The sequence below is a fragment of the Sphaeramia orbicularis genome, chromosome 22 (assembly GCF_902148855.1).
Source record: "Sphaeramia orbicularis chromosome 22, fSphaOr1.1, whole genome shotgun sequence".
Lineage (NCBI taxonomy): Eukaryota > Metazoa > Chordata > Actinopteri > Kurtiformes > Apogonidae > Sphaeramia > Sphaeramia orbicularis.
The window spans coordinates 23,581,809-23,605,445 of NC_043978.1; the positions used below are offsets into that span (position 1 = coordinate 23,581,809).

Consider the following 23,637-nt stretch of genomic DNA (forward strand, 5'->3'; position numbering starts at 1 on the left):
AAAATACTAAATATCATTAGTTTGTGGAAAAGGTAAGACACTTCTCCAGGCTTCTGTGGAGTCACATCGGACTCATTGTCATTCATTATGGTCATTTAAAGAACTGCACATGTCAACTTCATGTTATGGAACCACTTTATGTTCACTATTGGCCTATTAATGTGTACATTAGTCGAGGTAGAATATAAATAAGTATGTTTACTTTGCTGCAATATTTCCATTTTCTGCAGCTTTATAGTTATAGTTTACATCACTGCACTGATTTAGTTTGATTTGTGTCATTTGTCATTTGATCAGTTTTGTTCTTTGCTTCCTATGACATTTATCATGTGATGAGCCCTCAGATTTATCCGGTGTTCCTGGAAATAAAACTGGATATAAAGTAGCTCAAACTCCATTCAGTAACATTCTTTGACAACACTGACTTCACTATTAATAATCTAACGATGTCATATACTGTATATAGCACTCAGAACTTTTACTTCAATACATTTTGCTGCTACTACATGTGTATTGTAACTTAAAAATGCAGGAGCAAAACTAGGAGGAAAATGCCAGAATCTGACTTTACACTTCTTCTTCCTTCTGTATCTTTGTCTTCTTGGTCTAAATCTAGAGACTAATACCCTATCCGCATCACTGCAAAACTGATATTCAGGCCTCTTGTCCATGTACAGTCGCGGAACAAATTCTTAGACCACCCTTGTTTTCTTCAATTTCTTGTTCATTTTAATGCCTGGTACAACTAAAGGTACATTTGTTTGGACAAATACAATAACAACAAAAATACCTCATTAGAGTTTCATTTCAGAGCTGATATCTATCCATTTTCCATGGTTTTCTTGATAATAACCAAAATCATTTCTTTTTTTTTTACATCAATATCTATGGCATTTTACTGCCAAAAACGGTGCTTTTAGGCATTCCATGTTTTCTTTTCTGTCTGTTTTAGTCACATGATACACACAGGAGTTAGTACTTGATTGCATAACAATTGTTTTGGATGACTTTTGATGGTCTAATAATTGATAATAAATGAGGTTTTAGGTTGTGATACTGAGATTTTTAACATCATTTTCTATTAAAAATACCGAGATATTGGAAAACAATGGCGCCACATTCTATTTTGCACCTCTGTTATTGTTTTACACCTGAAATGGCAAATCTAGGTGTATAAATCAATGTATGACCTGCAGTAGATCAGCACAGATTCCTTTGGGGGATGGACCATACCAGCGTTATGGACAAATCCACATAAGATTAAAACCTCTGTGTCTGCTACATCTAGTATTATCTATGTTGGAGGTTTGTAATCTGCCGAAAAACAAGAATTTCTGTTGTTATTTTTGCATTGTCAAGCGGACTGTTTATATATTATGCAAAACAAAGGTAATTTTGACAGAATCTAAAGAGAAAATAGTAGTTTGAAAATATATGCATGTCACTGTAGACAGAACATTAATATGATTCCGTTCTGCTGTGCAACAATGTCAACACCAAAGCCTCCCATCACAGGGTAATTTTGCTGCAGCCAGAAAACAGAGCAAAGAAGTAGATGTAGAAGTCCTGTTTCCTTTCACAGCATTTGTTTGAAAATATTCTGAAATAAAATTGTGGACTTCTTACCCAGTGGTCAAACAACTTTCACATGGTGAAGCTTTAATATGTGCAAATCTACTCTGTAACAGAAATTATTTTTGTAGAGATTAGATTAGATTAGATTAGACTTTATTGATCCCACAATGGGAAAATTTAACAGTCAAGGCAGCAACAGAATAAAAAGCAAGAAAAAGGGTGTACATGCATAACGATAGTGCAACAAAACAAGTTAGTGCAAAGGCAAACAGTATAAAGTACAAAATGAACTGCATGTATATTTAATTAATTTTGATGAATGGGTTTAAGCACTGACAGCAAACACAATTTATGCAGAGATACCTGAGTAATGTTTAAATCAAAGCACAATTTTATCTTAACCTTAACGAAAGTGCTTCCGTTGCCTAAACTTGAAAACTTACACGAATGATACGGAAAAAACTCCCCCAAAGATGTGATGAAAATTTACTCAAACTGCCTGTAGTAATATTTAATCCAAACCATGTGTTTTGTTTTTGCCTAAATCTGACAAATTTACAGGCTTAGTACAAAAACACGATGAAAAATAACTCCCAATGTATTAAAGGGGTCATATTTTGCTAAACCCACTTTTATTAGTCTTTGCTACATTTATTTGTGCATTTGGACCCTAATAGTTCAAGAAGTTTGAATTTGAACCCTCCAGGTGCTGCAAAGCTATCTTTATATTCATTTTGGCAAAAATCAAGCGAACTTCTACAACCTGTTTTAATTCCTGCTTAATTTGTTGCATCTATAACTAGTTACGTCGCGACATTTGCAAATATAAGGTCAAGATTTCTGATGAACATTTCTCCAAGTACGACATAATTGTTTATCAGCAGCAGCGGTTGTAGTAAAAACTGAAAATATGTCCAAACTTCAAGCCGATTACTTAAAATGTTCAGTTGTTGGTTGAACGGGCCAGAGCAGCACAGCTGACAAACCTGGAGGGGGTGGGGCATGAATTCGCTCATCTGCATTTCAAGGGCCAGCGCTGAAAACGACCTTTCTGGTGTCATTACTCAGAAATAGGGTTGAAGGTGGACCTGCGGAGTTGAATTAATGAAGAATTCAGACCCAAGCATAGGATTTACAGTTTATGTAGACCACAGGGAAATGTTTTTAAATGCATAATCCCTTAAAAAAAAAGCAAAATATGACCCCTTTAAGTAATATCAAAAGTTTTCTTAACACTAAGCATTGTTTTTTTATTACTAAGACCTAATCTTTTACAGGAATCAGGATGAAAATTCCAGTCTCTGGTGGCAAAGACCCTGATTTTGTTTCATTCATCCATCCACCTCCTGCCAATAATGAGGAAAAGCAAATAAGCTCCAAATCATGTGATAACAAATGAAACATCTATGGTTTGCAATTTATCTTTGGACAAAGTATGTGTAGATTATATACAGTGTATAGGCCTATGGTTTGCAGAAATGTAACAATTTTTCTCTGGCTATCAGCTTGTATCAAATGAAACTCACTTTGTATTTTCTCAGAGGTATTTTTCTCCACATCTATCACATGCAACTTGGACCATGCAGTTCTACTTATGAAGAGAAAAAAGATGGATTTTCACAGTATCAGGGCACAGACTCCTTCTCTTTCTGTGAGAGCGGGTCCAAATTACAAACGACATGGCGAATAAAAAGAGTATTGAATAATCCCAGCGCTCTCAGCGTGGCACACCTTCATGTGTGCAGGTGCCTTTAATACTAGAATAAGTCATCTGAGATTGGGAGGCTAAAAAACCCACTCAACCAGATGGTCTCCATAAAGCATGGCGTAAAGCTTTACCAGATGTTGAGAGGTGGTTGCGGATCCGGTGACATGCAATGTGAGGGAGGAACTGGTAATGCAGAGTGTATTAGTGGTCTCTTTATGGGTGCATTAGGTGCTGTGGAGGGGAACGCGGGGGCCGCTGCCGCCACCGCCAGTGAGCTACTATCAGGCTTTATGCTTTGATGAACCTACCCTTGAAAAAGCGGGACATCCGTGACCGTATTCCGTCGAGCCTGGAAGACACCTCCCTCTCCTTAGCCTCCTGGAAAACATAAATCAGTTTCTCATATCATCATCTAGTCATATTCAATGCATAAGCAGCTCTAATCAGTAAATCTGTCAGCGAACTCCTCTTTTAGTGATATATCAGATTCGTAATACTCTCCCACATATGCAGTAAATCTCTGACAAAGGCTATGTTTCTTAAAAAATTCAGAGACGGGGCTGCATGAAACGGGGGAAACTTCGCTCGGAAACCGAACCGAGGAGGAGTTGAGTTCAGTTTAGGATGTCTCTACTGAAAGCTTCAGTGCATTCCGAAGTGTCATCTCTTGTCTTACCACTAAACAGTCGCCTGGACAGGAAGCCAGAATAAATTTCCTCAGTTCATTGTCCCCACTGAGGACTAGCAGAACATCTCAGTCTGATTAATGGCTGTACACTGTCTAATGAACAGTAATTGAATGGTATAATGCAGTAGGTCCTTAAAAGCCCAGAGGAGTTGTCTTCCTCTGCCTGGCTCTCTGGAAAAGCAAGGCGGTGACATTGTCTAGAGTTGATTATAGTTGACCTTGCATGGATAGAAGGGGGGGGTGTGAGGCCTTTGAAATGGCTAGCCTAAGCTTCAGGGAATAGCAAAACAGAAAACAGCTGAGAGACAAATGAAATGGACTGGCATCGGAAAAGGAAAAGAATGGATCAATGCGGCATTCAATAACGATTCGATTTTTTATCACAAAATTCTTAAGAAGAGGAAGACAATTGATCAAACATCCCTAGTCATATTGGCATTTCTAACAATATTAATTAAGAAAAAATGCTTAGCTGACCGGTTGATAAATCAGCCGATATCCTTAAATCAAAACAAATGATAGTTGTAAACACAATACCGCACCAGTGAGTACAAATCTACCCTTGTCCAGATTTCCTCAAAGTGTATGACATGTGCGACACAGACCGAGTCCACCCCCCCACCCCACCCCGCCCTTTGTGAAATCAATCAGCTCCTTAACAGAGTGCACTCTAAAGGAAAACCCAACCTTCAGAAAGCCCAACAAAAGTCAGTCAAGTGATTATAAGAAAAGCTTTGATAAATGTGCATCAGGGCTCGAGCTCGCCATCCTTCTCTCCCTTCCACTGAGATAGCCTGTTTTCACTCCCAGCGGACATCTCCACTTGGCAGAGATGCTGAATCTCGTTATTCTTTATTTGGCCTGGACCACACAGGTCAATATCACCCTCCCATACTACCTCACCGGTGTACTGTCTGTAAACGTATTCACTATTTAAATTCAATGCAATAAATCATTTAAAGCTCCGGCTGAAAATGTAATCATGTAATTGAATTTGGTCATCAATATCTACTATATACATGCACATAGTGTATATGCAGTGCATGGAGCGTTTCACAAGCATATATGAGCATCGGAGTGGGAGGAAATCTGTCTGAACTCAGCTCAAAGTATGAGTCATAGCGGCACAGTTATCCCTCATTAGTATTCACAGCCTTCTAAATGATGAGGCTGCCGACAACGAGACAACCACAGTATGTTTGGTCTCAAGGAAAAAAGGCGACATGATTGTTAGATTTAACTTTCAGCATATTTTACCAACAGCATCCTTATCTGTTGTCTGACAATGTGGATATGCACGAAACATAACTACCACAAAAGGTCTACTTTTATTTAAAACTCTGCACAGTTAAGGTTTACATAACGCTCCACTAATGAAACTGCACACTGACAGTATAAATTAATAACAAGAATATACCACAATAGAGGAAAAATCCATCATAACTTTGACACGAGCTGTGCCACTCCCTCGTGTGTATTTTGGAACCATGAGAAAATTATCATGATGACACTGAGGGATAGATTTTAAGAATTTGTAATGCAAAGTTGCATGTTCGCCAATGATCAGTCAATTTCAGAAATACTAGGAATATAAGATACCTGACTAGATGGAAGAATCTCACAAGGCACAACTGGAAAAGACTTCAAGGACACTGTTTCAGGAATTGCAAAACAACTCCTGGTTGAGTTCTGTGCATCTGTGAATATTTGTAAGGGGGTGTAATATGACCTGTGAAAATGAAAATGTGTGAGAAAACATAACTGAAACAGGGTTGACTCATGAAACTGGATAGTGAAGAAAATGTAAATGATATAAACATTGTGATGAAAATCTTCTGCAGCCCATCGAATCCTTTAACCGTACCTCTAAAAACAGAAAACTATGATGACATTTCCCTGTATATTTTTGTTTCATTAACAAAAAAGGCCAAAATCAGGAAGGCTGGAGGTGTGATCCTGACCCCTGTCCACATATTCTACCAGTGTGTGAATGTGTGAGTGTTTGTGTGAGCGAATGGGTTAATGTGACACAGTTTAAAGCACGTTCAGGACATGAAAAGTAGAAAGGTGCTATGCAAGGGCAAGTCCATTTACCGCAAAGAGAACAATTCCACGTAAATGTGCACTCCACTGGAAATTAATAATACCTCCAATAATAGTTTGAAAAGCAACATTGGACACCCATGATGCTTTGTTTTATTTGCTTAGTCTTTTAGTCTAGATAGAGGTTGTTTTTTTTTGTTGTTTTTTTTTTTGTTATTGGACTGTCTTCTCTCTGTAGCACTTTGAGATTCTGCCGAATGAAAAGTGCTTTATAAATGCCATTTTTTACTATTATTATTATTATTGTTATTGTTATTATTATTATTATTATTATTATTATTATCATAGTTAAGAAATCAAGCACAAATACTGAATCATTACAAATATTCCTCGGTAACTTCAAGAAATTTCATTTATTTCTTGTAAATGACTTTTCGCTACCCACCTGTAGTATCATTGTGGGCCACCGGGAGGCTACAATCTACACTGTCTGGTAATTACAGCTCTGGAGATTTAGTATTTACGTGGTTTGAGATGAAGTGATCAGTCCAGACCTACTAAGGTACACATGTTCTGGTATTAATGTTTGTGTTTGTTCTTACATAGAAGTGCAGATTCATTCATACAGAGGGAATGTTCAAACATAAACCAGTTCAAAAACACTTATAAGAAAATGTTTTTCACAAGATATAGGGATGAGGGTTATTAGTCACCATATGTTCACTGTCATTTATGCATATATTTCTTTCTTTGAGTTATTTATTATTTATTTATATTTTGCTAGCAAAACTAAGAAATGCAAAGGTAAAAGATTATATGTGTATGTGAATTTGTATGATGTGTGTATATGTATAAAGGTATGTTCGTATGTATGTGTGTGTGTGTGTACATATATATATATATATGTGTGTATATATATATATATATATATATATATATATATATATATATATATATATATATACATATATATATATATATATATATATATATATGTATATATATGTATGTGTATGTACATATATATATATATATTTATATATATATAAAGAGTAATGTAAAAGGAAGAGGGCGATAAATACATATTATTAATATTTTATGGAGAAGGGGCGGGATTAAATAACTTGCACTTCTTCCCACTCCTTTTTGGGCATTTAAAAATAAACTATGGTGCTGTTCTTTTGTCTAAGATTGTCGTGATTGTCGATTTTTGTATTATTATTTATGTTTTACTTGTTCACATATGTGTTCAATTTCCTTGCATGTTCAAAACAAATTAGTAAATCAAATCAAATCACTCCACTTATCCTGTCAGGTATAAGGGCTACTGTGACAGGTAACGCAAACTACTGCTTAGTGTGTTTTCCAAATATGGAAATAATGTAGTCTTTTCCTACATACATAATGCATCACACCAACAGCCTCAGACAAGATAGAAGGTTGTCTAGGAATAAACCCACCTTGTCCTGATGTCACTCTTTGCTTGCTGACGAATCAAGAAACAGTCTGACAAGATGATTATTGCAAAAAGTAGCTGAGTCTGGGCTGGGACTATTATTATTATTATTATTATTTTCCATTATCTAATGGTCATTCAAACAATCTATAGCCAATCTGAATCAGCAACATTCATGTATGACTAAAAGCGATAAGTAATGAATTAAGCTATTGATGAGGTCTTTAGCCAGGGTCATAACAGGCCCCCTGGAGTCAATAATTATCCAGATAAGAATATCTTTATTGCAAAAGTGCATACGGCAGCAAAATCATCCCCACACCAAAACATTCCCCTACGGTGTAATTGCCACTGCTTGAAATTATAGTTTTCATTAAAACAAAATGTTCAAGGTTATTGATTGCTTAAATAAGACTCAATATCTTCTCATTTCAAAGCCGAATGAAATTGCTTGGAATAGTAATATCACCAAACTATTGTGTCCATTCATCACAGCAAAACTGCTTCATATCGCTGTCCCTCGAGGATTATTAGAGCAAAATAAGTGTATTTAAATGAGTGTAATTTCCAGGAACCATAACTGCATGCAAAAACATCTGTATACAGACGTGAGCCCTGCTTCATCACTGAGCAAAGACAATAACAGGAGTAAAGGGCAGACATAAAATACAGCGACATGTTGTTACAAAGCTCTGCTGTAAAAACAACAGGGAGACTTATTCCAGGTGTAGGTAAATACTTAAGGAAACATTAGCTAAAGCTCTAACTCTGTGACCTTGGGATGCATACAGTATATTTATACCTGAGTCTCAGGTGTTTTGGGTCCTGTGTCTTTCACTGCCCTGGAGAGAGGACTGCACGGTTCAACACACACAGAACCCCACAGAGACTGCAAAACACAGCTGACACACACATGAGATAAAATACTAGAAGCTGGTCTATGTGACACTCTTGCAATTACAGAAACAGTGATTACCATAATTGCTGGTTAGAGCATTTTATGTGGCGTAATCCAGAGGCAAATGAAAAAACTGGATTAATAATAAAGAAAAAAAAGAACTAAATGTGAAACAGTGAGTACATAAAACTTTTAATAAGTGTACTTACATCTGTCCTGGACCCCTGCGGACCTGGACCATCTAAATCATGGAGGGAGGTCTTGTAGGGACTTGCAAAACAACTCCCATTCACATACTCCTCATCGACTATCTTGGCCTCAACCTGCAATGAGGGAAAAACAAGATCCCCCTTGCCTTACACTGTACTCCAGTGTTCTATTGATTTAGCTAAATTTATGTACAGTATATATACAGTATATATTTCTCTATGAGCTATCATGAGCATTATTCTGAACAGAACACAGTACTAGACATCTGTTTGAAGGTGTAGAGTTAATTTCCTGCCAGAACTTAGCAAAATAAACAAACACAGCATGATTTGTGGAACTAAAATGTAATTAAGAGACTAATGAGTTTTGTTTGGGGAGTAAAAAAAAAACACAAAGACGCGTTTCCGTTTCAATGGGCTCCAGAAAAAACTACAGTATGTCTAACAAATATAAAATAATATATCATACGAGGATAAAAAACGTCTCATGATGCCTGACACAATCTTGCGCCAACAGTTTCTTCACAAATGCCTTGAACAGTATGACCTCCACACCACAGGTGGCGCTGTTATTCAGAGTTTGTCTAAAAGGAGCTCTGTGTATGGATTTAATGATGTTAAATTTTGTGCTGTTTTGATGTCGTTCTTCTTATTATCACATTAATTTTCTAGGTGAGGAAATGCGGTACATAATATTTCTATTAATATTTCATTTTAGTTCTATTGTTTTACCTTTTGGTATATGTGTTCAGCACTTCCTAATCATGTGTTTTCAGCGCTACATAAGTAAAGTTTTACTACTTTTTACTTACATTATTCATCTGAGTTGATTTTGTAGCCTTTTTATTTATTTATGTATTTATTTATTTATTTATATATTTTTCTTGACAAAATGAGCTTTACATGTATGACATATTTAACCCATAAAGACCCAGACATCCACCGCTGACCAAAACATCTACTGAAGTAGACTGTTTAATACCTGTTGATCCACTAATCCTAATAATACATGTAAATAATTGGTGTAAAATACAGTTTGTCATCTTTTAACAGTCATCAGATGTGACCCATTTGGACATTCAGGCTTCGTAGTGAATGTGGAAACACTGTCATCTCCTACAACATTGATTCCCCAGTAAAACCCATGGAGTTGGATCAATGACAGTGGTTTAAGAGACTCGTATTTAGTTAATGATCATTTCGGTTTTCTATGTTTCTGATATATTAACTTTCAACGTTAACTTTAATATTTCTGAGCTTTTACGAACATTTACTTGATCAGTGAATTAAATATAGGAAAATACATGATTTTCACTGAAAAAAGGCAAAATAAAGCAGATAAAATTACAAAAAATGGTGATATATCAATTGAGAAAGGTTAAATAGAGAGAAGAATTCATTCGGGAACTGACACAAAAATATCACAGGGTCTTTATGGGTTAATATTACATAATATACTGAGGGTAACATCATTTGATCCTTTCAATGTCTGAAATAAACTTCAAACTAGGTTCATTTGGCAAAATACACTTTTTTTTGGACTCCTAATGCCATGTAATGTTGCACACTGCCAATTTCTCAGGACATTTGTGATAAAATCATTACCACAAATATGGTGCACATATTGGGTCCAATTTGTCTTTGTTAGTGAATCGCACAGAATTTGTAAAATACTTTGTGTTCGTTAACTTATGGCAGAAAATTGGCTGCATTGTGCCATTTCTGTGTGAAAACCCTCGGAGTCCAGTATGAGCTTGTGTTTTACCTGATCAATTGGCAGGTCCACCTTCAACTGGCAGTCTTCCTGCACCTCTGCTGCTCCTGCCATCTCACTTCTCCTGTTTTGTGCATTGAACACGCTGCCCTCTACAAAAAGTGATTAATCACAATTACCTCATCTGCTGGCAGTCGCCATCTCATTCCTCTGCACACTGTATTTTTCTCTCCCTCTTGATCCCTCCATCCCTCACTGCCCTCCTGTCCCTCTCCCTCTCCTCTTCAACTTCACAAGAGATCAATGTTGCTGTCAAGCAATTTATTTATTTAGAGTGGTCCCACAGACAAAAGGGATATAGAAAGACACAGCTGCCCGACCGCAAATATGGCCTTCCAGTGTGAACTTTGAGGACAGGGTTAGTTTGTGACAGTGACAGTTCGCTCTTTCTTGATTCATGTAGGGAATAGAGAGCTTTTACAGCAACATCTCACTGGCTTTCCCTCATAAATTGACTTTTATTTGTCTGGAAATGCTGAGTACAGGCTGGAATCACAGATTAATCAGTGAAAAGGCCAAGATACAATGTTCAACATATAGGAAATTATAGATCAGTTTATAGGTTATGTATGTTTGTATGATTTTAGACAGCCTAACCTAACTTAGACATATTCAGTTTAGATCTGAATACGGTGCTAGTGCTGACATTTGCAAATAACACTTAAAAATACACCTGAGATCAGAGAAGTATAAGAATCTCATTTGTTTTTTACCACGTTATTGACCAGGAGATCAACTAAGTTTTCACACTTAGTTTTGATAGAAATAGTAATATTAAATAGTACTGTACACAGTAATGGCAGACTGTTTATATGCCCCAAAGCATTTAATCACAATAGAAATTTTCTGCCCAGTGTGAAGTGTCTAATGTGCCAGAAATTGCGTTGGTTTTTGATTGTTGTCTGTGGATCAGCAGCCATTGTTTTATTGTTTCAAGCCTGTTCTAATTTATGGTCTCCGATAATAAAGTAGCCTCTGTGAAACACTAGTTTGTTTTTATTTTTTTTGCTATCACTGTGTTTCCTTCTCTTGTGGACTCTCTTCATGTCACTTGTTGTTATTTACAGCCACAAACAAACACATACACAGACAATGTATTAATTCCAACTGAAGAAGAGCAGGTGTATTAAGAGTTTACATAGTTATTAGATGTTAATATTCACTTTATAAGCTGCAGAGCTCTTTGTTCTACACACTCTAAACACTAAAATGAATAAATACATCAATACTGGGTCTCCTCAGAGCTGCTAAAAATGTTTCCGGAGCTTCAACATGACCAGATATTTAGAGATTTTCATCAGTTTTAATACATTTTTATTCATTCTGGAAGAATTAGGTGAAATTGCTGAGGTGACGAGGGATACATTGAGCTGTTTTACAGATGAAATGATACTCTTTTGTTCTTGACTTGTAAAATGTTCTGTTCTTATCTGACAAACATCATAGGTGTAATTGATTGCATGGTCCAAATGGGATCACCTTTAACTACCATATGTGTTTTTTTCCTGAGTAAGGCCCCATGGGACACGCCGGAATCTCCTCTCTGTACGATTAAAGCCTCCTCGACTATGTTTGAAGTCTCTTTTGTTTAACATTCACAGAACAGCGTCATGTGTTTTAAAAGAGCTGGCGGTCGTGTTATGTTTCGGCCTGGTTACCTACCAAATGATCATTTACATTCCTTACTCCTACGCAGTGAGAAATGGCATCCAAGCTCGTATGTCTATACATATATGTCACTTAAAGGGGTCATATTTTGCTAAACTCACTTTTATCAGTCTTTGGCACATTTTTTTGTGTATTTGGACCCTAATAGTTCATGAAGTTTGAATTTGAACCCTCCGGGTGCTGCAAAGCTATCTTTATATTAATTCCAGCAAAAATCCAATGGATTTCTACGACCTGTTTTAATTCCTGCTTAATTTGTCACATTTTATAACTAGTTACGACACGACGTTTGCACATATAAGGTCAAGACTTCCGACGAACATTTCTCCGAGTACGCCATAATTGTTTGTCAGCAGCAGCAGTTGTAGTAAAAACTGAAAATATGTCCAAACTTTGAGCCAATTACCTAAAATGTTCAGTTATTGGTTGTATTAATGGACTCAAGTGAGTGAATGGGACAGAGCAGCACAACCAACAACCTGGAGGGGGTGGGGTCACGTGCATTTAAAGGGCCAGCGCTCAAAACGATCTTTCTGGTGTCATTACTCAGAAATAGGGTTGAAGATGGACCTGTGGAGTTGAATTAATGAAGAATTCAGACTCAAGTATAGCATTTACAGTTTATGTAGACCACAGGGAAATGTTTTAAAATGCATAATTCCATTTAAAAAAGCAGAATATCACTCCTTTAAATGCCTACATATTCACACACCTACCCAAACACATGCATGTACAAGTGGAAAAGCCAACAGGTTTTTCTACATAAGCATAGTGAGAGAAAAGGTACGAGGCACAAACAAAAAAAAAAAAGAAAGAAAGAAAGAAAGTCCTGTGAGGATGGTGGGGTTTGGAAAGTCAGACAGGAAAAGAGAGATTTTGTATAGAATTGCTGTGCTCACCCCCTGTCGAGAAGAGAACTGGGTTTCTGGACACCTGCCTCAGTTGTTTGGTTCTCTCCGGTTTGACTGTGTGTTTCTTAATCTGGCCCCTGGCTGTGTGTTCAAGGTCCTCCTCTCTGAAGCCTGCGTGAGCAAACTACATGGAAAACAAAGGCACAGATTAAGGCATGTTTCTCTGTGATTCATCATCGTGTTGTTTTGTAAAGAGGAAGAAGAAAAAGACAAAACACAGCGGAGCAAAACTTGTTTCTTCTTCGCATTCTTTTTTTTTTTTTCTACATTTTTCATTGACCTCAATTTTTCATGAGCAGATATGCCTTTGTAGCTCCCAAGTGACTCCTACTGTATTGAATTCATCTGGTTCCAATACATCCCGTGCACAACCTATCAATCACAAGGGAGCGTGGCAAACTAATCATTTATTGATGAAATGGGGCCGGTCATGAATTTCTAACTGCATTTGTCTTATTTATCAAGCCAAATCAAACAATGAAAATCCAAACGAGCTTAAAGGAAAAGGGAGGGAGTTGTAGGGAATAACTTATTCTTAGGCAGCAGACAGCAGGTTATTGATGGAGAGGCGAGGAAGGGAAAGGGAAAAAAAAAAAAAAGGAGGCCTGGGACTCAGTTGCATGGAGCGAGAGTGCAAGAAGCAAGAGAGAGAGAGGCAGAGAAAAAGAGCGAGCAGTGGGGAGAGTTCAGAGTGATGTTCAGACAGCAGGGTACACATCTGAATTAATGCTTCCACAAAAGGCAATTTTCTCCTCACAGGCTCCTCATCCCCTCTGTAGGTAGCAAGGTGAGGTATGTCTCCCTTACAGAGAGTGAGAGACATCGACTCAGAGCAGAGCGAGAAAGCAGACTCAATGTTTCTTTCTAGCTCCAGCGCTCTTTACTGCACTTGCCTGGGCTGGATCCTTGGGCTGGCTCCGGGGATAGTGTAGTGATCTCAGGCTTCCACCAGAATACACTTCTGGCAGTGGTGTTTGCAAGCTCACTAACATGGAGTCTGGGGAATAGCAGCGTTGTTTCTTCACTTGTTTGCTTTCTTTAATGCAGAGGCAAAGTCTTGTTGATATTCTTTTGAATCTCTACAGCCGTTGGTGGGCCAAGGGAGAAAAATAAAACAACAAAAAAGAAGAGTGAAGTTTGCTTGGTATATCCAGCGAAGGAGAGTTGAATGAGAGTTCACATTCGCAAGCGCTGATAGTGTCCACAGCCGAATGAGATCAAAAGATAGAGAAGCGGTGGCGGTGCTGTCACAGTGGTAAGCTGTTAATTCAGTTTCATAACCTCGATTCATGAGATGTGAGACAACTTTCGCGTCGGAGTTCGGAGTCAAAACCCATCTGGGCGATCAAAACTTGAACAGCTTGTTGAGTTGTTTGAGTCTGGCAACATGCAAATAGATGTTATTTAAATCAACAATCAAGACTTGTCACTTGGGGAGGGTGTGTGAAAGTACAGAACGAGAGGTGCTGCAGAGCTTGGGGGGGGGGGGGGGGGGGGGGGGGGGGGCATTACAAGTAGCAACTGGAAACACAGCAGTGGAAAAGCTGAGGTCATCTACTCCTGTTCTGCATTACATATCTATAGTACCAGGGTCCTGTGGGAGCAGACAACTCTATGGTATCAGGAGGGCCCAGAGAGAGGGAAAGAGCAAGAAAGAGCGGTGGTGTTAGTGCGGAGGGGCTCAGGGGGATCGGGCAGCGAGTAATCTGCGGCCCTCTCAAGTGGCAGAAAGCAGGAGTCAACAAGAGGACACAGTGATATGATAGCTAGGGGAAAATGGGGGTCCCAACCAATTGGACAGTCCAGCCTACAGCCATACACAGGCGGTGGTGGTATCAGCCGGAGCCACTCCCTGGGTCAGGTCCTCAGCGGGCAGACATGCTGGCAGCAGCGAGGCGGGATAGTTTTCCAGAGGGCCCTGCTATTTCCCCTAACCAATGAGATCATCCAGGAATAGAGAACTGGGGAACAGCAGCAGCAAGTCATCATGAACATCCGGGAGTGCATCTCAGTTCTGTTAGTCAGCCTTTTAAGTCTGTTTTCACAGTGGGTTTTGTGGGAAAATGCATGGGCCATTTACAATGCTGCCAGTAACTACAGAACAGCTTTAACCCAATAAAGACCCAAACATCCACTGGTGACCAAAATAATTTACTGATATAAAAAGTTAAATATCCGTTGATCCACTAATCCTATAAATACATGTAAATAATTGGTGTAAAATGCAGTTTGTCATCTTTTCATGGTCATCAGATATGACCCATTTGGATGTTCAGAGGCTCTGTAGTCACCGTGGAAACACCGTCATCTTCTACAAAACTGACTCACCAGTAAAACCCATGGAGTTGGATCAATGACAGTGGATGGACATACTAGTTTTATGTTCAGTTAATGATATATTTTACTGAAAAGTCACTTTTTCTTCCATTTTTTATGTTTCTGATATAATAACCCTCAACTTTAATTTGAGCTTTTATGAGCATCTACATGATCAATAAATTACATATAGGAAAACACCAGATTTTCACTTAAGAATGCAAAATACTGAGTGCAATATTAGAATAAATGGCGATAAATCACTTAAGAAAAATTTACTTGGGGGCTGCCACAAAAATAGCACTTGGTATTTATGGGTTAAAAAGTAAATGAGTGAATACATAAATCTTTGATATTCATTAACCCTTAAAAACCCTTGAACAGTTGGTGACCACAAAAAGCATCTATAATGTTTAAGAACTTTTCAGCCACTAATCATATCAATACATAGGAATACTTGAGGTAAAATGCAGCTTCTCAGCTATTCACTGATATCAGATATTCACCAATAAAACCCATGTAATTAGATAAATAATGGTGCTTGTAAATGTTTGTTTTAATGTTCAGCTAATGATATATTCTGCTGAAAAAGTAATCTTTCCTCTTTTTTCTCTGTTAATATAATAACCTTTAAATTTAATCTAAGCTCCTATGAACAACTATGAGATCAGAAAATAAAATTTTGGAAAATATCAGACTTTCACTTAAAATGTAGGGGATATTATTATCATAAATGGTGATAAATCACTAAGGAAAGATTAAAAGAAGAGAAATATTTATGTGGAAGTTGCTACAAAAGTAGTCTGTAAGGGTTATGATCCTTCCATTGCCTACTGAAAATTAATCTATTATCTGAGTATGTAACTGAAATGTGCATTTTTTGCAGATAAAAAGTTTTGTGAAGAAATAAAGCCACATAGTACATAGAAAAACAGCACATATAAGTGTCATGTCACTACTACAGAATATATAAAAGAAGTGTACGGAGCCACTGTGACACCACACATTGTGAACTCCACTTCTGAAGCCTCAAGTTTGCATTTAGATTCCCACAAACTTAGCTTTCAGAGCCCGTACTGATCATATTTGAACAAAAACACGGAGCTGGAAAAGCACAATAAAGGGTGATGTGTAACCTAATACAGACACTAGCTTACTAACACAGTAAAACAGTGAACTTCATAAAATATTTGGATAACAAAATAATTCTGTGCTCTTCTTAGAGTAAGTTATTAACTACAAATCCAGTACAGATGCCTGTCATGGTTTTATGTTTTATTCATATAAAAAAAAAAAAAGTGCCGGAGGTCCAACTCAGCAAGCAGGCAAGCTGTCAATCACACCTGTCAATTACAGCCCACACAGCCATCATCAAAGCCTGGTATTAGCCTTAAAATCTAAATAAGATCATTTACAAAGCATGTATGAGAGGTCTGAGTAAGACAAAAGTTGCTAAGTTACTCCTGCTAAAAAGAAGCCAGCATCTAGTGGCCGTCAGCGGTATTACACTTTAAGGTATTTCCATTCTGGCTCCACTTCCAAGTTGAAGTTCTCACCTTTCCGTCAGCATTGAAACCTTTGTCCCATTCCCCACTGCCCTCACCGGCTGCATGATGAGTTTCAGTCATGAGCATTTATGGTCGTGACAATTTTAGGTAATTTCGAGCCAATCTCACAGATAGAGTTACACACCAATTGTCAGACTTTTCAACACTGATACTATACTTCAAGATGATGGGACCTGTCTATGCACTACGTGGGCATACGTTCAGGACCAAAAATAGGGGTTTATGAGTAAAATCAGTCTGAGCCCATGGATTCAAACTTCTACTCTTTCAGTATCACTTTCATAAATGGAAGTTGGAAGAGGGTTAGGGTTCCTGCAAAGCCATTTCCACAAAAAAACACCCCATAAATGATGACTATATTTGATATTTTAACATCTCACATATATTTTTTGTTTGAATTGATTACAGAAAAGTCTCAGATGCACCGACTTAGCTTTTCAAGTGTGAGGATAAATTGTAGGACAGCAGTTGGTACCAATTTAGTAGAATGGCCCGTAAAGGAGCCACAATTGCAACGCTCATCATGATTACAATAATATGAAAGTACTTTGCTTTGATGCACACCATTATTCTCTTTTTCTCGTTGTCTCTTTGCATTGCTTTCTCCCCTATTAATCTTCCCTTTATGCTACGTCTACCTCATCATGTCTGTGAACACCTAACTCAGCATATATGCTTGCTTCCGATGGGAACATGGTGTGCTAGAGAGTCTGAATATTACACTCTGCAGAGCCGTCAGTTTAGACTTCAGTGGTTGCTCCAGACCAGATGTCCCATTCAGAGGCATAGAAACGCTCCACCGCCGGTGCAGACAGGACAGGACATACACCGTCCCCCTACGAGTGAGGTTGCAGGAGCAAGGTTACATTTTACACAGCCTCAGTGGGCATGTTTAAAGGATGTTTTTACAGGCATTTCAAGCCAGCCTGCTGTTGTTTTGTGAGGTCAAACTGAAATTAATGATGGACACGACCCTATAAATGTATGTATAATCTGTAAGCTAAACAGCTGACAGATCAAGACAGAGTGGGCAATTTTTGTCAAATGTATCTTTCCGTCTGAAAGGTCCCTATTAACTGGTCAAATCATGTTTGCAAATTCATGAGGGATCAGATGAGGAGGCAAGGGGTGTAAAATGTGGCGCCCATCGTGTTCACTGAATGACTAATACTACAATAAGCTGGTGGAGGCAAAACATAGCCATAGCTCTGTCTCTGTCTCCACCTTATGGTATGGTGGGAAATGGCAAAAGCAAAGGTCTTGGAGGTCCTACATTCAGGTTTTTATCAGCAGCGTATACTAAATGCTGGCTGAGCAATGTTAACATTATTAATAATAATGTTTTGATGTGTGAAAAATCCACTAATATACATGTGATTTTTAAAGATAATTGTAGTCAACAGCAGGTGTAGTCGGAGGTAAGGCGAGGGGAATTTTTCTCCATCTGAAAAAATTGGCATCTGCCACAGCATTGTCATCTTTCATGGTTAGAAAAATCAGATGTCAGACAAATCTCTCACAGGAGGCCGTATCTCCACCTCAACCTGCTGAGTTGGCATCTTCTCATCGCCACTGTGTGATTTGGTGTTCATCTCAGGCCCACAGCAGCGCAATCCTCATATGGATTCAAAGCATTTCACTGTCTACTTAATCACAATACAAATTGTCCCGGTTCTGGTTTGAATAAGAGATTTTTTTTTTTTTTTGGTTTTCAGTCAGTAAAGTCCCCCTGGTGCATATGATCTGTCTATGAGGCTCACTGCACTTGATCAAGTGGGCCAGTCTGTCTCTGTGGGGATTAGCCATCAAAGTGGAAAGCAACGGTAACTCAATGCCTCCTGCAGACAGTGATTGATGATAGTGCTGTTTCATAACGAATTGCACCCCCACAACAAGTCTCACACGTGGGAAATGTTAATTGAAATGCTGTGTGTGCAAAGATACGCCTTTCTACTGTGATACTACCAGAGCGTTACAGCTATAAACTAGAGGGGATTTAGGAAAAAAAAAAAAATTAACAGTCTAACATGTCGCTAGAAAGTGAACAACCAGATGGCAAACTGCACCCAACTCAGCAGTTGTACTCACCACATCTTTTGCATTTCTTGTCTTTGTAACAGTGGGCAGGATGTTTTGGCTGCAGGGAATAAAGTGGAAACCAGAATCAACAAAATTTCTCTTTCTTTTCCGCTTTCAATAGTGAGTGCCAATGCTGATGTAAAACTCCAGATCACACATTATGCTGCTAAACAAAATAAACTAACTCGTCTCATACCATTCACTTATGTCGTTCCTCCTCATTAAATCCCTGCTGGGGATGCATTGGTCGTACGGCAGGGCTTTAAACTTTTCTGCACCAACTGCCACATAGTGTTGATTGTTCTTGAGCCCGGCAGAGCTGTATACTGGACCCCCATCTATTGTGAAGAGTCTGGAAACTCAAATAAAGGAGGAGTTTGATTCAAGTGATGTTTTGTAGTGGCTTCAACAAAAAAAAAACAAAAACTTTTAAGTATCAAAGAGACCAAGCTGCTCTCAAATACTCTGTGAAGTGTTTTATTTTGTCCTAACAAGCAGTTTTGTTTTAAAGGTGTTATATGTAGTATTGATACAGCAGACTCTCAACAGTAGGGGGGCATTATGTACCAGAACACACTAATGCTGCCTTCATGTGCTATAAGAATTATGGTGCGTACTAGGTAAGAAGTTATTGCAATTGAAAATGCCCTTTTCATCTTGTTTACCACTGGAGAACTCAGAAAAGTTGTTGATGCACAAACAACGAGGTATTTATCATGAATGAAAAACAATCCTTTCATTATCGTCCTGCTGCTGCTGTTAGCTGATGATTTGCACATTTCTAGCATTAACAATTTGCAAAAAAAATAAAAATGCGGTAGCAACATCAATTAACACACACAAAACTGTTTAACCCAAGTAGCCAGCCACGATAAATTATGTCAGCACTTGAACACAACCCACTTTCGAATTCACAATTGGAACTATCCTTCCCAACAGCACCTGAAAGCAGCATGAGTACTACCAAAACCAATATTAAATTCACAGCCTGAGTCACTCATTGAATAAAGAATAAAGCTAATTGTTTAAACACATCTGTATTATGGTATCATTAAGTTTTCTTCTTCAAACTAAAACTCATATTTTGACAGTCGCTCAAAATGAAACTGTGTCTTAGAAACTTCACATGCTGCATTAGCTGACGGTGTAGCTTCTAGCCGAAGAAAAAGTGAGGCTAAACTGATGGTCTGTGTTGTTTTATTTCACAGGTATAGTCATGGACAATCACAGACCAAAGTAAGAACTTAATAAAGTGAAAACAAATAGAACACAAATTACATTAAACACCGTTAGCAGCGGGAAATGAGCAACTTAGCTTTATACAACAGCCAAAACCATTTTAGACAAAAAAAAAAAAAGCACATTAAAATTTACCTTGTAACCATTTCTCAGCTGAAGTTAAACTCCTTATTTGCTCTCCCCATGTCCTCTTATTTTACTTTTCCATTTCTCGTTTATTTTTTATTTCACTTCTTTCTTTACCCGGTTAACTTTCGCACTTGTAGTTGCTGTTTTTACGACTCTTTTCGCTTTACGTTAACTACACGCAGAAAGAGCTTTTCAAAGTAAAACATCCGTCTATCACAGGAAACTACAAAATAAAAGAACAAACTGAAACATTAACATCTACACTGAATAAAAATATAAACGCAACACTTTTGTTTTTGCTCCCATTTTTCATAAGCTGAACTCAAAGATCTATGTACACAAAAGGTCTATTTATCTAAAGCATTGTTTACAAATCTGCCTTAATCTGTGTTAGTGAGCACTTCTTTGCAGAGATAACACTGGTCAACAACAAATTTATTGTTTAAGTGTTTTGAGCTGATTTAGGATCATTTTGGTGTGCTGAATCCAAAAATCACATTAATTTTGCTCAATCAGGTCAACTTTCTCAACTATGCTACATATTGGCTTTTTAACATTTTTGCTTACATTTATGGGCATTTTCACATCATATGATACAAAATTATTTCATATTTCTTGCAATAAACGAGTTCTGAAGATTTTACTTTTGCCAATTTATGATTAATGTTTTTTTTTAATATTACAGGTGAATGAAATGGCTTCGACTAGAAGATCTTGCAAAAATAAGCCTGACGTATTCTGCTACATCTGCGGTGAATACACCATTGTACCTAACAGGAATCGTGTTAGAAAATGATTTTTTTACTCTTAAAACCTATTTTGGGTGAGAACTATATAAAAAATCAACTGATAAAGTCACAAAAATGTAATCAATTTTGTGAGAAGATCAAATTTTTCAAAATCAATTTAGCAAAAAAACCTGACCTGATTGAGAAAAACAGATGTCATTTTTGGATTTAGCGGTGCAAAATGGTCCTAATTCAGTTGAAAAAACCTAGACAACTTGCAAAAAACATTTTTTTTTTGTAACCCAGTGTAATCATCCACCTCACAGGTGTAGCAGATCTAGATGCTGCTTAGACAGCATGATTATTGCACAGGTGTGCCACAACAAAAGGCCACTCTAAGATGTGCAGGAATGGGAATGTGTTCAAACAAAAATGTTGTGTTTATATTTTTGTTCAGTGTATGTAATACAGAGCATTGGGGGCATTTACAAATAGTTTACATCAGGTGTGTTAAAAAAAAATAACTTATAAATAACCACAACTCCAATTTTCTCTCTTTGAGTGCCAAAAAAGTAAAATTACAGTGTGAAAATGTTGACATTTACAAACTATCCTAAAAAAAAAAGTGAATAACCCGAACAACCTGAAATTTGAAAAATGAGTGTGTTGGAGCCAAAATACATTTTTGTTTGTTTATTCCTCTTTTTTATTTTGACCTTAATTTAATAATTGTTTAGTGGGTGTGGCAAACTTACACACACCTGCTGTGTGAGGTGAGCGGTGTGTGTGAGGACAGCCCCAAACAATTTTCCGACTGTGAGACAAGTGGATTGCGTTGGGCAGCGTTTTCAATGTTTGCTTTTGTGTTAAAGAGCCTATTTTGTTTATTTGTAGAAAGAATATGGAAAGACAATTGTGACTTATAATGAACTCTTGGACTTAATATTGCTGAATAAATGGATTGGCATATCCAAAGAAGACAAAGAAACCCAGTCGGACATTCATTTATGCACGCGTCGAAAATACAACAGGTTGAACCCCTCCATACCGTAGTAGTGGCTAAAGGTAAAGCCACTGCAAAGTGGATTTTAACAGTATTATTATCATTTACACGTATACATAACTTCATGATCAAAACAAGTTGTTGTCAGTGACAACTTTGACTGTCAATTTCTGTGTAATTTTTGCACTTTGTAAATTCAGCTCGATTGAACCCTTTGGAGGGTCAGTTTTGGCCCATGGGCCGTATGTTTGTCACCCCTGGTTTACATTATAGCTCTGTTAGCTGACGTCTGTTTTTAGACAGAAATCACACAGTGAAACCACAAATCATCTCTGTTTTCTGAACTGTAGATAAAAAAAATACAGCAAATTATCAAAGATAATAACATCATATAAAAACTTTACACCTTATATCCTATTACTTGACTCATAGCTTTAATATGCATATTTATTTATTTATTGTTTAAAATGAGCCATTGCATCGTAATCTGGTTTTGATGTGCACTGTAAATCTGAATGTCAAATAAACCTTTCTATGTCCTTCATAAGCCTCAGAATCAAACTCATCCATGTACCATTTCAGCTTCAACTACTGCATATACTACATATAACCCCTTTAACACTGTTCACTTCATCAGTAGTATCACTAATCACTAACTCACTAGAAAAATGATTCTTCTCTACAATTTAAAAGCCTTTTTTCATTTAGACAAATGATGAGGAGTATTATTCATGGTAGCACTAAAAGTACATTAAAAATACAAAGCAAAACACTCATTCTGTCTATCTTGTGAAAACAGATACAGTTAATTCCTTTGCTTACCGTTCACCAGTACATGACTAACTGTGACCGCTGTAAAATATTCATGTTGTACAGTACCTGTGCACAGCACCAGTACGAAGGTGGACTTTCTCTGTCACCATCGCCAGAACATTTTCCCAACTTCTGAGAGTATACTTTGGGATTCGTACACGAGCTGGAGGAACCAAGATCTCCCCATTGGTAAAGACACTATCATAGATATAGAGAGACAATCCAAAGAAGATTTCCACCTCTGCAAACCAAAACGTCTCTTTTTAATCTAACTCTAAACACAGCTTCAAATCAGTACTCACTTTATTGTGCAGGACTCATCATTAGTTCGACTCCATCTGGCAGAAACCACTATTCTGCTGTGGACGACAGGTCGGATCTGAAAGTTGGAAAAGGGTCAAAAAAGGAATGGAGGGGTTTTTGTTTGTTTGTTTGTTTGTTTCTTTGTTTGTTTTTTTACAGTGTAGGACTCAAACTCTACAGGATTAGGTTGGTTAATATTTGTACCAGGTCCAATACAAGAAAAGACAGAGCAGCATGTTTTTGTGTTTTTGAAAAGATTCAGGTCCTTTAATGTATGAACCAAGATGTTATTGCATAGTTTCTATGAGTCTGTAGCAGGCGGTGTAATTACCTCCGCCAAGGAGGTTATGTTTTTGCCAGGGTTTGTTTGTTTGTTTGTTTGTCTGTCCGTTAGTGTGCAACATAACTCAAAAAGTTATGGACAGATTTGGATGAAATTTTCAGGGTTTGTTGGAAATGGGATAAGGAAGAAATGATTAAATTTTGGTGGTGATCGGGGGTGGGGGGGCCCACGGGGGGGCCACTGATC

At 37.6% G+C, this 23,637-nt stretch overlaps 1 protein-coding gene across 1 annotated transcript in view; it reads right to left on the bottom strand.

Annotated features, from left to right (window-relative positions):
• dcdc2c (doublecortin domain containing 2C) overlaps positions 1-23,637 on the bottom strand; it is a 32,730-nt gene that overhangs the window by 4,999 nt on the left and 4,094 nt on the right. Inside the window, exons 3-10 of the mRNA XM_030125958.1 lie at positions 23,108-23,184; positions 22,872-23,003; positions 19,090-19,245; positions 18,903-18,951; positions 12,919-13,054; positions 10,343-10,443; positions 8,578-8,691; positions 3,592-3,661 (exon numbers count right to left, since the gene is read on the bottom strand). Coding sequence (XP_029981818.1) covers positions 3,592-3,661; positions 8,578-8,691; positions 10,343-10,443; positions 12,919-13,054; positions 18,903-18,951; positions 19,090-19,245; positions 22,872-23,003; positions 23,108-23,184 — 835 coding nt within the window. The remainder of the gene's footprint in view (positions 1-3,591; positions 3,662-8,577; positions 8,692-10,342; positions 10,444-12,918; positions 13,055-18,902; positions 18,952-19,089; positions 19,246-22,871; positions 23,004-23,107; positions 23,185-23,637) is intronic.